The sequence below is a fragment of the Myotis daubentonii genome, chromosome 4 (assembly GCF_963259705.1).
Source record: "Myotis daubentonii chromosome 4, mMyoDau2.1, whole genome shotgun sequence".
Taxonomy (NCBI): domain Eukaryota; kingdom Metazoa; phylum Chordata; class Mammalia; order Chiroptera; family Vespertilionidae; genus Myotis; species Myotis daubentonii.
The window spans coordinates 2,638,566-2,653,846 of NC_081843.1; the positions used below are offsets into that span (position 1 = coordinate 2,638,566).

At 48.4% G+C, this 15,281-nt stretch overlaps 1 protein-coding gene across 3 annotated transcripts in view; it reads left to right on the top strand.

Annotated features, from left to right (window-relative positions):
• Positions 1 to 15,281, top strand: part of VPS35L (VPS35 endosomal protein sorting factor like) — a 160,623-nt gene that overhangs the window by 9,778 nt on the left and 135,564 nt on the right. For all 3 annotated transcript variants that reach the window (XM_059691973.1, XM_059691974.1, XM_059691975.1), the window contains one exon: positions 3,607 to 3,706. In XM_059691973.1, coding sequence (XP_059547956.1) covers positions 3,607 to 3,706 — 100 coding nt within the window. Of the gene's footprint in view, positions 1 to 3,606; positions 3,707 to 15,281 lie in introns of those variants that run through there.

Below are 15,281 nucleotides of genomic sequence, written 5' to 3' on the forward strand. Positions count from 1 at the left end.
AGGAATTGTGGGCCGCACGGCTGTGGTAGGCACAGGGGCGGGGAACGGCCTGATCCCCTGTCTGCTGGCAGCCCTGCTCCCACCACTGCCACTCTCACACGCTGATGGCACTGGCCCTGCTCGCACCTGCTGACAGCGCAGAGCAATTGGGGCTGGCACCAACAGCGGGTTCGAGCGAGGGCTGCACCATGAGCGGCAGCTGCTGCCCTGATCGCCCCTCAGGAGCAGGGGGAGGTGGAGAAGCCTTTGGGTGATCAGGGTCAGCAGCTGCCACTTGTACCTGCTGGTGGTGCCGAGTGATTGGGACCAGCGCTGGTCACCGGCAGTAGGTGCAAGTGGTGGCTCCGGCGCTGGCTGTGGGTGGGAGCACCAGGCAGAACCGCAGTGCGCGGGAGCAAAGAATTTTCAGTAACCACCAGAGGCTCGCCCTGATGACAGTGAGTGGTGCTCTGCCTTGGTCTGGCACCCCCGCTCACCTGCTCCACCATCCGACCATGGCCAAAGCCCGCCATATTCTGCACATGCCCCCTGGTGGTCAGTGCACGTCATAGTGACCGGTTGTTTGGTTGTTTGGTTCTAGTTGTTCCGCCGTTTGGTCTTTTTGCATATTAGCCTTTTATTATATAGGACTAGAGGCCCGGTGCACAAAAATTTGTGCACTCAGGGGGAAGGGAGGGTCCCGCAGCCCGGCCTGTGCCCTCTCGCAGTCTGGGACCCCTCCGGAGATAACGCCCTGCTGGCTTATGCCTGCTCCCGGGTGGCAGAGGGCAGGCCCAATCCCTAGGTGTAGCCCCTGGTCGGGCTCAGAGCAGGGCCGATTGGAGAGTTGGGGCGCCGCCCCCTGTCATGCAGAGAACAGGGCGGTTCGGGAGGTTGCAATGCCACCCCCAGTCTCGCTCAGGATAGGGCCGATTGGGGGGTTGGGGCACCACCCCCTGTCACACTCAAGGCAGGGTTGATGGGGAGGTTGTGGCGCCACCCCCTGTCACGCACAGAGCAGGGCCAATCCAGGGGTTGGGGTGCTGCTCCCTTTCATGCACAGAGCAGGGCCCATCAGGGGGTTGAGGAGCTCCCCCCTGTCACTCAGAGAGAAGTGCTGATAGGGGAGTTGGGGCACCGCCCCCTGTCACACACAGAGCAGGGCAGATCAGGGGGTTGTGGCATCGCCCTCTATCACCCACAGAGCAGGGCTGATCAGGGGGTTGGGGCCCCGCCACTGTCACACTCAAGGCAGGGCCGATGGGGAGGTTATGGCTCTACCCCGTCACACATAGAGCAGGGCCTGTGGGGGGTGGGGGTTGGGGTGCCGCACCCTGTCACACACAGAGCCGCAGGGCGATCAGAGGTTGGGGAGCTCCCCTGTATCAGGCACAGAGCAGGGCTGATCAGGAGGTTGGGGCGCCTTCCCCTGTCACAAACAGAGCAGGGCCGATAGGGAGGTTGTGGCCCCACCCCCTGTCACACACAGAGCCGCAGGGCGATCAGGGGGTTTGGGCGCTGCCCCCTGTCACGCTGATCCCGGTGCCGGGAGGCCTCTCGGCTCTGCTGATCCCGGTGCTGGGAGGCATATTACCCTTTTACTATATAGGATAAAGGCCTGGTGCATGGGTGGGGCTGGCTGGTTTGCCCTGAAGGGTGTCCTGGATCAGGGTGGGGGTCCCCACTGGAGTGCCTGGCCAGTCTGGGTGAGGGGCTGAGGGCTCTTTTCAGGCTGGTGGGTGACGGAAGCTCCCAGCCGCTCCTTTTATTCTTTTTCTTTTTTAATTATGGGCCAGCTTTAGCTCTGAGGTTCCAGCTCTTCGGCCTCCGCTGCTTAAAGTAGGTAATCGAAACAATGTATAACTCCAGCTCTGAGATCCCAGCTATCTGAAAGCTGGTTTCTGGGTTTTTTTTTAGCGTCTATATTTGTTACAATGTTTGAAACTGCAGGCTCAGAGGCCTGCAGCGGCTGGCGGGGAACGTTGGAGTCCTCCGTCACTGAAGCAAGCAAGCCTCATGTTAGTTTCAAGCTGCCTGGCTGTCGGTCGCCATCTTGGCTGACAGTTAATTTGCATATTGCCCTGATTAGCCAGTGGGAAGGGTAGCGGTCGTACACCAATTACCATGTTTCTCTTTTATTAGTGTAGATAGGATAGGATTATCCTTCGAAAAGAATGTATTTTTGTTTCTTTTAAGAAATCCTTTCTCTTACTATGAAGATCATAAGTATGGTTGTTTTTTGTTTTGTTTTTGAGGCTCACTTGTGGACCAGGTATTTCTTGAATCTGTAGTTTAATGTCTTTCTTTAGTTTGAGAAAAATGTCAGCCTCGTCTCTTTTAAAAACTGCTTCTGCCTGTTCTCTCTTTCTCTTTGGGTTCCAATTGTATTTGTGTTAGACTTTTTCCTCATGTCTCTATGTCAGCCGTGGGCAAACTATGGCCCGCCAGCCCGTTTGAAATGAATAAAACAAACAAACAAAAAGACCATACCCTTTATGTAATGATGTTTACTTTGAATTTATATTAGTTCACACAAACACTCCATCCATGCTTTTGTTCCGGCCCTCCGGTTCAGTTTAAGAACCCATTGTGGCCCTTGAGTCAAAAAGTTTGCCCACCCCTGCTCTATTGTCGAGTGTTTCCTTTCACGTCCCGCGTGGAGTAGGGTTCGGTATCTGAAAGAGGAGCCGCACAACAAATGAGAGAAAAAGACACGAGATAATTTTGCAATATTGGGGGACCAGGCGGCCAAGTTCCGAAGGACTTCCTCCCGTGCTCAGGCCTCACCAAGCTTTTATTGATCTGGGATACACCCATAGCATAGCCCTTAGGCAGATGACCGGCCATTAACAGGCAGACTAGCCCATCAGCAAGGATTTACATAATAATAAATGGGGGAGTAGTTTCAGCTACCACTGTCTGGACAAACAGAGGTGGCGCCTAGCTCCGACCTTTGCTAGGGCTTCAAAGGCATCCAGCCTTCGGGGGGTTTCGGGGAGTTTCGGGGAGTTCTCTGTCTATGCTTATCAGATAGTGAAGGCAATAAACAGTTTCCCACACTCTATGTCTTCTACACTCTTATATGTGCTTCCTGCCTTTGTTCTCTTCCTACTTCAGTGTAGATACTCTCTCCCCTTATATTGTTATCTCAACTTGTTAAGCCCTCACAAGACTGATGAAAGCTCTGCTTTCATCTACTTTCTGCTTGGCTTCTCTTTTTTGCTCTACATAACTTAACTGGCAAATACTTTGTGGAGAAGCCAGGATTTCTCTATTCTCTGGACTTCCTTCTTTTCAGAAGCTCTTCCTTCAAGCCCTGGCTCTCTCCATAGCCCCAAACCCTAGATGATCTCTCTGCCTGGTTCCAGCCTCTCGTCCATATCAAGAATAAACAAGTGCCCTGCAGAAGCTGGCTTCCCCTCGGTGAACTTCCCTTGGTGTCTGGCCTGGCAAGTCTTATATGCCTTGGTAGCTCCTTTACCTTCAAACTGATTAAAAAATTTTTTCATTTAGCATTTCTGCTTGATCTTCTATAAATTACCTCATCATTGAGAAAGGCGCAACAACAAATTTTTGTAATAGATATTTCCATCACCTAATTGGCTTCTTGGTTTTGCTGTTTACCAGGCACTCCAGGAATAGGAACTATAAGGCTGAATTTGCAACATGCCGGCTGGAGACTGTGCCATTGGAGTTTGGAGACTATCACCCACTGAAACCTATAACTGTAAGTTTTGTCAAAGGCCTCCATAAATGTTATCCCTGTTCCATAAAATTATAGGCAGTATTCCTGGGTCTTTTCTGTCTTGACAGCAGTAGCTTCTTTTGCATGTTTATATCAATCAGTTTGTTCCCTGCCCGTTTTTTTTGTGGTGACCTCACCCACCATCATTTTTTTTAAAAAAATTAAGTCTTTATTGTTGAAATTATTAAATATGTCCCCTTCCCCCTGCCCCCTCCCCCCTTGACTCCTTCTAGCCCGCTCCCACTGCCTTCCCTAGGCCTTCACCACACTATTGTCTGTGTCCATGGGTTATGCATTTACACATATAAGTTCTTTGATCTCATTTCACCTCCACCTTCCCTCTGAGATTCACCAGTCTTTCCATGCTTCTGTGTCTCTGGATCTATTTTGTTCTTTAGTTTATTTTGTTCATTAGAGTCCACATATGAGTGAGATCATGTGATACTTGTCTTTCTCTGACTGACTTATTTCTGGAGTCTCTGTTTCGTTACATTATCTATATGCCTATTCTTGTGCCAGTACCAGCTGTTTTGATTATGGTGGCTTTGTAGTATAACTTGATATCTGGTATTGTGATTCCTCCAACTTCTTCTTTCTCAACATTGTTGATGCTATTCAGGGTCTTTTTTAATCCTATATAAATTTTTGGAGTGTTTGTTCTGTGAAATATGCCATTGGTATTTTAATAGGGATTACATTGAATCTATAGATTGCCTTCGGTAGTATAGACTTTTTAATGACATTGATTCTACCAATCTATGAACATGGTATATTCTTACACTTTTTCATATCTTCCTCTATCTTTTTTTTCAATGTCCTGTAGTTTTCCAAGTGGAAGTCTTTTACCTTTTTGGTTAAGTTTATTCCTAAGTATCTTAATTTTTTGTTGCGATGGTAAATGGGGTTGCCAGAAGGAGAAGAATCGAAGCAAGGAATAGAGAACCTGTTTGGAGAAATAATGGCAGAAAATTTTCCCTAACTTGGCAAAGGAAAAAGTCACTCAAGTCCAGGAAACACAGAGAGTCTCAGCCAAGATGAACTCAAAGGACCCACAATTAGGCACACATTAATTAAAATGGCAAACATTAAAGACAAAGAAAGAATCTTAAGGGCTGCAAGAGAGAGACAGAAAGTTACCTACAAGGGAGCTCCCATTAACCTGTCAGTTGAATTCTCAATAGGAACACTTCAGGCCTGAAGGGAATGTAATGAAGTATGTAACAAAATGAAAACCAAGGGACTGACCCCATGACAACTCCATTCAGCAAGGCTGTCATTCAAAATCAAAGGTGATACCTCGCCAGTTTGGCTCAGTGGGAAGAGCGTCAGCCTGCGGATTGAAGCGTTCCGGTTCAATTCCAGTCAAGGGTACATGCCTCGATTGTGGGCTCAATCCCTAGTGGGGGGAGGGGTGCAGGAGGCAGCCAGTCAATGATTATTCCTTATCATTGATGTTTCTATCTCTCTCCCCTTCTCCCTTCCTCTCTGAAATCAATAAAAATATATTTAAAAAAATCAAGGTGAAATAAAGAGTGTCACACAAAAAAAAGAGGAGGCTAAAAGAGTAGTTAGTACTACCAAGCCAGCAATGCAAGAAATGCTAAAGGGACTGCTGTAAAAAGAAGAAATAGAAAGGGAAGAACATAGGCATAAAGAATAAGAATGGCAACCCTAGTTGGTTTGGTTCAGTGGAGAGAGCATCGGCTTGCAGACTGTAGGGTCCCAGGTTCAAGTCTGGTCAAGGGCACATGCCCGGGTTTTGGGCTCCATCCCCAGTTGTGGGCATGAAGGAGGTTGCTGATCACTGATTCTCTCTCATCATTGATGTTTCTATCTTTCTCTCCCTCTCTGAAATCAATAAAAATATATTTAAAATAAAGAATAAAAATGTCAGTAAATAAGTACCTATCAATAATAACCTTAAATGTAAATGGCTTAAGTTCTCCTATCAAAAGATATAGGGTAGCTGAATGGATAAGAAAACATGACCCATATTGCCGGAAGCCGGTCCATCTTTGCTGCTTGACACAGTCGCTGCAGGAAAGAAACATCTGCACAGCATATGTTTCAAGGGACCTGGCGTATATAGCATACTGTTCTTAATATGTTTGCTCCCCTTAGCGCTGTGTGTTTTAACCAAGGTCACCTCTCCGAGAAAGGTTGTTTCCCCAGGTAGGAATTTTTCCCTGAAGTCAGGGAGGGGATGCCTCTCCTAGAAAGGTTGTTTCCCCAGGTAGGAATTTTTCCCTGAAGTCAGGGAGGGGATGAAACTCCTTAACTAAGTGCCAGGTGGGTAGTTAATCAATTTAACTACAAACAATCATGCTTAAGCTACATAATCTTTACTCCCTGGAATGGAGATAAGAAACACCCTAACCTTTGTAATAGAAATTGGCAGGATTAAAATCAACTGGTATAAATACGGATGTAACAAGACAATAAACAGCAGAACCTCTCTGGAGATCCAGACCAGAACTTGGCTGGAGATCCTGGCTAGAGATCCTGGCTAGGCTGCTGATCAACTGAACACTGTCTCCGTGTCCTTCCTTCTTCGCCGACTCCGTCTACGCCTTTGGGAACCCCTGGACCTGCTGGGGTTCGACCCCGGCATCTGGTGCCCGAACAGGGACCCCTAGGTAAGCGCCCCGCACTCGGGACGGATAGGACTCCACCGTAGGAAGAGGGTGGATAGTCTTCGCCAACTCCGTCCACACCTTTGGGAACCCCTGGAACAGGATTCCCATAGGTAAGCCCCCCCCCCCATTGAAAACCCCCACATTCAGGACAGATAGGATTCCACCAGGGTGCTGCAAACCCCCCTACAGAGGATAAGTAGGGTAAGAAGGTGGATAGTACAGAACTTAGATTGAGAAGATGTGCCATACTGAGTCCAAAGAAAGAAGACTCTGTATTGATCTTTAGATTAAGAAGATGTGCCATACTGAGTCTAAAGAAAGAAGACTCTGTATTGATCTTTTAACACATATGCTTGCTAGCAGAGGAATTAAGGTTACTCCCAGTCAGACAGAACGTTTTATACAAGAAGTATGTCCATGCTTTTCTGAGGAAGGAAAGGTCAATGTAATGGCATGGGAGAAGGTAGGCCCAAGGAACCTTATCCTTAACCCCACTGCAGCCTTTCTACCCTGGGAAAGTGCAGGATTGGCAAGCTCTCCCTGGGGTGATAGATCAGGACTCAGGTAATAGCGGAAAGCGCCAATCCTACTCTTAAAATGGATACAAGAGAGCATTTGAGGTTTTTCTTTTTAATGCCTGCTTTTAAAAAATAAAAAAGGGGGAATTTGCCGGGAGCCGGTCCATCCTTGCTGTTTCAAGGGACCTGGCATATATAGCATACGGTTCTTAATATGTTTGCTCACCTTCTTGGCGCTGTGTTTTAACCAAGGTCACCTCTCCGAGAAAGGTTGAATCCCCAGGTAGGGATTTTCCCCTGAAGTTAGGGAGGGAATAAAACCCCTTAACTAAGTGCCAGGCGGGTAATTAATCCCTTTAACTACAAACAATCATGCTTAAGCTGCATAATCTTTACTCCCTGGAATGGAGATAAGAAACGCCCTAACCTTTGTAATAGAGATTGATAGGATTGAATCAACTGGTATAAATACAGATGTAACAAGACAGAGAGAGACAGAATTCAGAAGACAGAACCTACACAGAACCTACAGACAGAAGAACTTCGCTGGAGATCCAGACCAGAACTTCACTAGAGATCCTGACCAGACCCTGACAAGAGAACCCGGCTATGATGATCAACTGAACTCAGCCTCCGTGTCATTCAGTCTTCGCCGACTCCGTCCACACCTTTGGGGACCCCTGGACCTGCTGGGGTTGGACCCCGGCACCATATATATCCTGTCTACAAGAGACCCACCTTAGAAAAAAGGACACAGACTGAAAGTGAAGGGATGGAGAAAAATTTTCCAGGCAAATGGAAATGAAAAAAAAAAAAAAGCTGGGGTAGTAGCAATACTCATATCTGACAAAATAGACTTCAAAGTGAAGGCCATAACAAGAGATAAGGAGCGCCACTTCATAATACTAAATGTATTGATACAACAAGAGGCTATAACTCTGGTAAAGATATATGTACCAATACAGGGGTGTCCAAATATATAAAAAAAAAACTACTGGAGGATATCAAGGGAGAGATCGACAGTGATACAATTATAGTAGGGGACTTTAACACCTCACTGACATCACTGGAAAGATCATCTAGACAAAAAAATCAACAAGGAAACAGTGATCCTAAACAACACACTAGATCAGTTGGAATTGACATTTTCAGAACATTTCACCCCAAAGATACAGAATATACATTCTTCTCAAGTGTACATGGGACATTTTCAAAGATAGACCACATGTTAGGACTCAAGCTAAGTTTCTACAAGTTCAAGAAGATTGAAATCCTGTCAAGCATCTACTCAGATGATAAAGGCATAAAACTAGAAATCAACTATAATAAAACCAAACATATGGAGGTTAAATAGCATGTTATTAAACAATGAATGGGTTACCAAAGTGATGAAAGAAGAAATTAAAAACATCCTGAAAACAAATGAAAATGAACATACAACAATTCAAAACCTCTGGGACACAATAAAAACAGTCCTCAAAAGGGAACTTCATAGCACTACAGACCTACCTAAAAGAAAAAAAAAACCAAGAAAAACTTGTAGTAAGTTGTCTATCACTAACACTTAAAGAATTAGAAAGAGAACAATAAGAAAAGCCAAGAGTAAGTAGAAGGAAAGAAATAATAAAGAACAGAGTGGAAAAAAATGACATAGAGACCAAAGAAACAATACAAAAGATCAATAAAACCAAGAACTAGTTCTTTGAAAAGATAAACAAGATTGATAAACCTTTAGCCAGACTGATCAAAAAACAAAGAGAGGACCAAAATAAAATCAGAAATGAAAGAGGAAAAGTAACAATTGACAACACAGAAATACAAAGGATTGTAAGAAAATACTATGAATGACTATATTCCAACAAACTGGATAATCTGGATGAAATGGATGTCCGGAAAAATATAATCTTCCCAAACTCAGGAAGAATCAGAAAACCTGAATAGGACGATAACTACTGATGAATTGAAGCAGTAATGAAAAAACTTCCAGGAAACAAGAGCCCTGGTCCAGTTGGTTAGTTAGAAGAACTAACACTGATCCTCCTCAAACTATTAAAAAAATTAAGAGGGACACTTCCAAGCTCTTACTGTGAGGCCAGCATTGTCCTAATTCCAAAACTAGATAAAGACACTATAAAGAAAGAGAATTACAGGCCAATATCCCTGATGTACATAGATGCCAAAATCCTCAACAAAATATCAAATCAGATCCCACAATACATTAAAAGATCGTATACCATGACCAAGTGGGATTTATTCCACTTGGGGATGTAAGGCTGGTACAATATTCTCAAGTCAATAAATGTTGTACATCACATAAACAGATTGCAATACAAAAATCACATGATCATATTGATTGATGCAGAAAATGCATTCGACAAAATTCGACACCCTTTTTAAAAAATATATATTTATTGATTGATTTCAGAGAGGAAGGGAGGAGAGAGATAAAAACATCAATGATGAGAGGAAATCACTGATTGGCTGCCTCCTGCACGCCCCCTACTGGGGATCTAGCACGCAACCCAGGCATGTGCCCTTGGCCGGAATCAAACATGGGACCCTTCAGTCCGCAGGTTGATGCTCTATCCACAGCCAAGCTGGCTAGGGCTCAACAACCTTTCTTGATAAAAACTCTCAGCAAAGTGGGAGTAGAGGGATCATACCTCAACATAATAAAAGCCATATGTGACAAACTACAGCCTACATCAGTAATGGCGAACCTATGACACGTGTGTCAGAGGTGACACGTGAACTCATTTTTTTGGTTGATTTTCCTTTGTTAAATAGCATTTAAATATCCTTATCTAATAAAAGAGAAACATGGTAATTGGCATACGACCGCTACCCTTCCCATTGGCTAATCAGCAAGATATGCAAATTAACTGCCAGCCAACATGGCGGCAGGCAGCTTGAAACTAACATGAGGCTTGGTTGCTTCAGTGACGGAGGAAACCAGCGTTCCCCACCTGCTTTGCCGGCCTCTGAGGCTGCAGTTTAAGAAACATTGTAACGAATATAGAAGCTAAAATAAACCCCAGAAACCTGCTTTCAGTGAGCCCGGGATCTCAGAACTGGAGTTGATACAGAGTTTCGATTGTAGAATCAAAACAAACCAGATACCTGCTTTCAGGAGCGGAGGCCTAAGAGATGGAGCCTCAGAGCTAAAGCTGGCCCAGAATAAAAAAAGAAAAAGAAAAAAAGGAGCAGTTGGGAGCTTCAGTCCCAGCATGAAAACAGCCCTCAGCCCCTCACCCAGACTGGCCAGGCACTCCAGTGGGGACCCCCACCCTGAAGGGTGTGTGACCAGCTGCAAACAGCCATCATCCCCTCACCCAGGCTGGCCAGGCACCCCAGTGGGACCCCCACCCTGATCCAGGACACCCTTCAGGGCAAACCAGCCGGCCCCCACCCGTGCACCAAGCCTCTATCCTATATAGTAAAAGGGTAATATGCCTTCCAGCACTGGGATCAGCGGAGCCGTGAGGCCTCCCGGCACCGGGATCAGCATGATGGGGCAGCACCCAAACCCCCTGATCGCCCTGCGGCTCTGTGTGTGACAGGGGGCGGGGCCACAACCTCTCTATCGGCCCTGCTCTGTTCCTGACAGGGGAAGGTGCCCCAACCCCACTGATCGGCCCTGCTCTGTGCCTGATAGGGGGCAGCGCCCCAACCCCCTGATCGCCCTGCGGCTCTGTGTGTGACAGTGCAGCGCCTCAACCCCCCACCCCCACCCCACGGGCCCTGCTCTGTGAAGGGGTAGAGCCATAACCTCCCCATCAGCCCTGCCCTGGGTGTGACAGTGGCGGCAGCCCAACCCCCTGATCCGCCCTGCTCTGTGTGTGACAGGGGACGGTGCCACAACTCCCCTATCGGCCCTACTCTGTGAGTGACGGGGGGGAGCTCCTCAACCCCCTGATGGGCCCTGCTCTGTGTGTGACGGGGGGGAGCTCCCCAACCCCCTGATCGGCCTGCTCTGTGCGTGACGGGGTGGCGCCGCAACCTCCCCATCGACCCTGCCTTGAGTGTGACAGGAGGCGGTGCCCAAACCCCCCAATCGGCCCTACCCTGAGGGTGACTGAGGGTGGCATCGCAACCTCCTGATCCGCCCTGCTGTCTGCATGACAGGGGGCGGCGCCCCAACTCTCCAATAGTCCCTGCTCTGAGCCCGACCAGGGGCTGCACCTAGGGATTGGGCCTGCCCTCTGCCACCAGGGAGCAGGCCTAAACCAGCAGGTCGTTATCTCCGGAGGGGTCCCAGACTGCGAGAGGGCACAGGCCGGGCTGAGGGACCTCCCCCCCCCGAGTGCACAAATTTTTGTGCACCGGGCCTCTAGTATAAAATAAATATCAAAAACATAAATATTGGTTTTACTATGGTTGTAAATATCAAAGAATTTCTATATGTGGCACGGCAACAGAGTTCAGTTAGGGTTTTTCAAAATGCTGACACACCGAGCTCAAAAGGTTCGCCATCACTGGCCTACATCATACTCAGTGGGCAACAACTAAAAGCATTTTCCCTGAGAACAGGAACATGACATTGGTGCTCACTTTCACCTCTCTAATTCAGCATAGTACTAGAAGTCCTAGGTATAGTGATCAGACAAGAAGAAAAAGTAAAAGCCATCCAATTGGAAAAGAGGAAGTAAAACTCTCATTATTTGCAGATGACATGGTATTGTACATAGAACGCCCTAAAGACTCCACCGTAAAAACTGTAGATTTAATAAATGAATTTGGCAATGTAGCACTATAGAACATTAACACCCAGAAATCTATGGCATTTTTATACACCAATAATGAACTCACAGAAAGAGAAACTTAAAAAAAAATCTCATTTACTATTGCAACAAAAAAATTAAGATGCTTAGGAATAAACTTAACCAAGAAGGTAAAAAATTTGTACTTGGAAAACTACAAGACATTGAAAAAAGAGAGAGGGAGATATAAACAAGTGGAAGAATATACTGTGTTTATGGATTCAACATCATTAAAATGTCCATACTACCCAAAGCAATTTATAGATTCAATGCAATTCCTATTAAAATACCAATGGAATATTTCACAGACCTAGAAGAAACTCCAAAAATGTATATGGAATGAAAAAAAGACACCGAATAGCCACAGCAATCCTGATAAAGAAGAACAAAGTGGGACGGATCTCAATACCAAATATCTAATAAAAGAGAAACATGCAAATTGACCGCACCTCCGCTACACCCCAACCCACACCCACCAGCCAATCAGAGCGACTATATACAAATTAACCCAACCAAGATGGTGGCCGGCAGCCACGGAGCTGGAGCAAGCAGGCGGCTAGGTTGCCCTGGTGATGGAGGAAGCCAAGCTTCCCGCCTGCCCTGGCCAGCTGTGGCCTCCTCTTAAGGCAACAAAGTTTCAATTATAGAAGAAAAATAAATCCCAGAACCTGCTTCCAGCCAGCTTCCCCTGGGAGCTTGGGTGGGTGGGGGCTGTGGCCAGCCTGCAAACAGCCATCAGCCCCTCACCCAGACTGGCCAGGAACCCCAGCAGGACCCCCAACCTGAAGGGGATGTGGCCAGACTGAAAACGTCCCTCAGCGCCCTCACCCAGGCTGGCCAGGCACCCCAGTGGGGGACCCCCCCCCCTTGAAGGGGCTGTGGCCAGCGTGCAAACAGCCATCAGCCCCTCACCCAGGCTGGCCGCACCCTCATGGGATGAGGGTCCCAGCTGTGTGGCTTGGCCAGCCTGCAAACAGCCATCAGCCCCTCACCCAGCTTGCCAGACACCCCAGTGGGGACCCCCACCTTGAAGGGGCTGTGGCTAGCCTGCAAACAGCCATCAGCCACTCACCCAGGCTGGCCAGGCACCCCTGCAGGGACCCCCACCCTGAAGGGTTTGTGGCCAGCCTGCAAACAGCCATCAGCCCCTCACCCAGCTTGCCAGACATCCCAGTGGGGACCCCCACCCTGAAGGGCTGTGGTCAGCCTGCAAACAGCCATCAGCCCCTCAACCAGGCTGCCCATACCCTCATGGGGTAAGGGTCCCCGCTGGGGGGCTTGGCCATCCTGCAAATAGCCATCAGTCCCTCACCAAGGCTGGCCAGGCACCCCAGCGGGACCCCCACCCTGATCCGGGACACCCTTCAGGGCAAACCAGCCGGCCCCCACCCATGCACCAGGCCTCTATCCTATGTAATAAAAGGGTAATATTCAAAATGATCCTAACAGCAGAACAACTGGGAATGACTGGTCACTGTGACACACACTGACCACCAGGGGGCAGATGCTCAATACCGGAGCTGCCCCCTGGTGGTCAGTACGCTCCCACAGGGGGAACTCTGCTCAGCCACAAGCCAGGCTGACAGATGCCAGTACAGCGGTGGTGGTTGGAGACTCTTCTGCCTCCTCAGTAGTGCTAAGGATGTCCGACTGCAGCTTAGGCCTACTCACCACTGGCAAGTGGACATCCCCCGAGGGCTCCCGGGCTGCCAGAGGGATGTCTGACTGCCAGCTTAGGCTCAATCCCCCAGTGAGTGGGCCTAAGCCAGCAGGTGGGTCCCAGACTGCAAGAGGGCACAGGCCCAGCTGAGGGACCCCCCTGAGTGCACAAATTTTTGTGCATCGGGCCTCTAGTCTATAATAATAAAAGCATAATATGCTAATTAGACTGGACGTCCTTCCGGATATCCTTCTGGACAACCTTCTGGACGACACTGGGGCTGTGAGGGAAGCCCGGGTCCCGGGTGCCTGCTGGAGTCCGAAGGGAAGCCTGGGTTCCAGGAGCCTGCCAGCGGCTGGGGTGAATCCCGGGTCCCAGGTGCCAGAGGGAAGCCGGTGCCAGTAGCTGGGGGAAGGATGGCCTACTCTCGCATGAATTTCGTGCATTGGGCCTGTAGTTAAGCTATAATGCAAAGTCACTGTGCTCAAAACTGCCTGGTACTTGTAGAAGAACAGACATATAGACCCATGAAATGGCACAGAGCACCCAGAAATTGACCCAAGCCAATATCCTCAATATTTGACAAAGGAGACAAGAGCATACACTGGAGTAGGACAGTCTCTTAAATAAATGGTCTTGGGAAAACTGGACAGGTACATGCAAAAAAATGAAACTATACCATCAACTTACACCGTACACAAGAATAAACTCAAAATGGATAAAGGACTTCAATGTAAGTTATGAAACAAACAAAAAAAATGCTTGAAAGAAGCATAGGCAGCAAAATCTCAGACATCTCTCATAGCAGTATGTTTACTGATAAATCTCCTAGGTCAAAGGAAACTAAGGAGAAAATAAACAAATGGGACTACATAAAAAGTAAAAGTTTTGCACAGCAAAGAAACCATCAAGAAAATAACAAGAGAGCCCACTGCTTGGGAGAACATCTACATATATATATATATATATATATATATATATATATATACTAGGGGCCCGGTGCACGAAATTCGTGCACTGGGTGTGTGCGGGGGGGAGTGTCCCTCAGCCCAGCCTGCCCCCTCTCACATACTGGGAGCCCTCAGGCGTTGACCCCCATCACCCTCCAATCGCAGGATCGGCCCCTTGCCCAGGCCTGACGCCTCTGACAGAGGTGTCAGGCTTGGACAGGGGACCCCCATCTCCCCCTGATCACTGGCTCTGGCCCCCGCCCAGGCCTGAGGCCTCTGGCCCAGGAATCATGCCTGGGCAGGGGACCCCCATCTCCCTCTGATCGCTTGCTCCACCCCCCGCCCAAGCCTGACGCCTCTGACCCAGGCTTCAGGCCTGGGCAAGGGGACCATGATATCCCCCAATCCCCGGCTCCGCCCCCCGCCCAGGCCTGATGCCTCAGCCAGAGGAGCTGACCCTCATCACCCTCCGATCACCAATCACCGGATCGGCCCCTTGACCAGGCCTGAGGCCTCCAGCAGAGGTGTCAGGCCTGGGCAGGGGACCCCCAGCTCCCCGCGGTTGCAGGCTCCGCTTTAGGCCCAGGCAAGGTACCCCTAGTTCCTGGGACTGCCAGTTTCGACCGTGTCCAGCTCCCATCGCTGGCTCCACCCCTACTTCCTGCTGTCACTGGCCAGGGCGGCAAAGGCACCTGATTCTCCGATCATGGCTGGGGGGCAGGGCAAAGGTGGCCCCAGGGCCACCTTTGCCCTGCCCCCCAGCTCTTAGCTCCCCCCTGGGTTTCCGATCACTGTCAGTGGCAGGGGGCTTCTTCCTGCTTTCCCTTTCGCCTCCCTGCATTGTGCCTACATATGCAAATTAACCGCCATCTTGTTGGCAGTTAACTGCCAATCTTAGTTGGCAGTTAACTGCCAATCTTAGTTGGCAGTTAACTGCCAATCATAGTTGGCAGTTAATTTGCATATAGCCCTGATTAGCCAATGAAAAGGGTATCGTCGTACGCCAATTACCATTTTTCCCTTTTATTATATA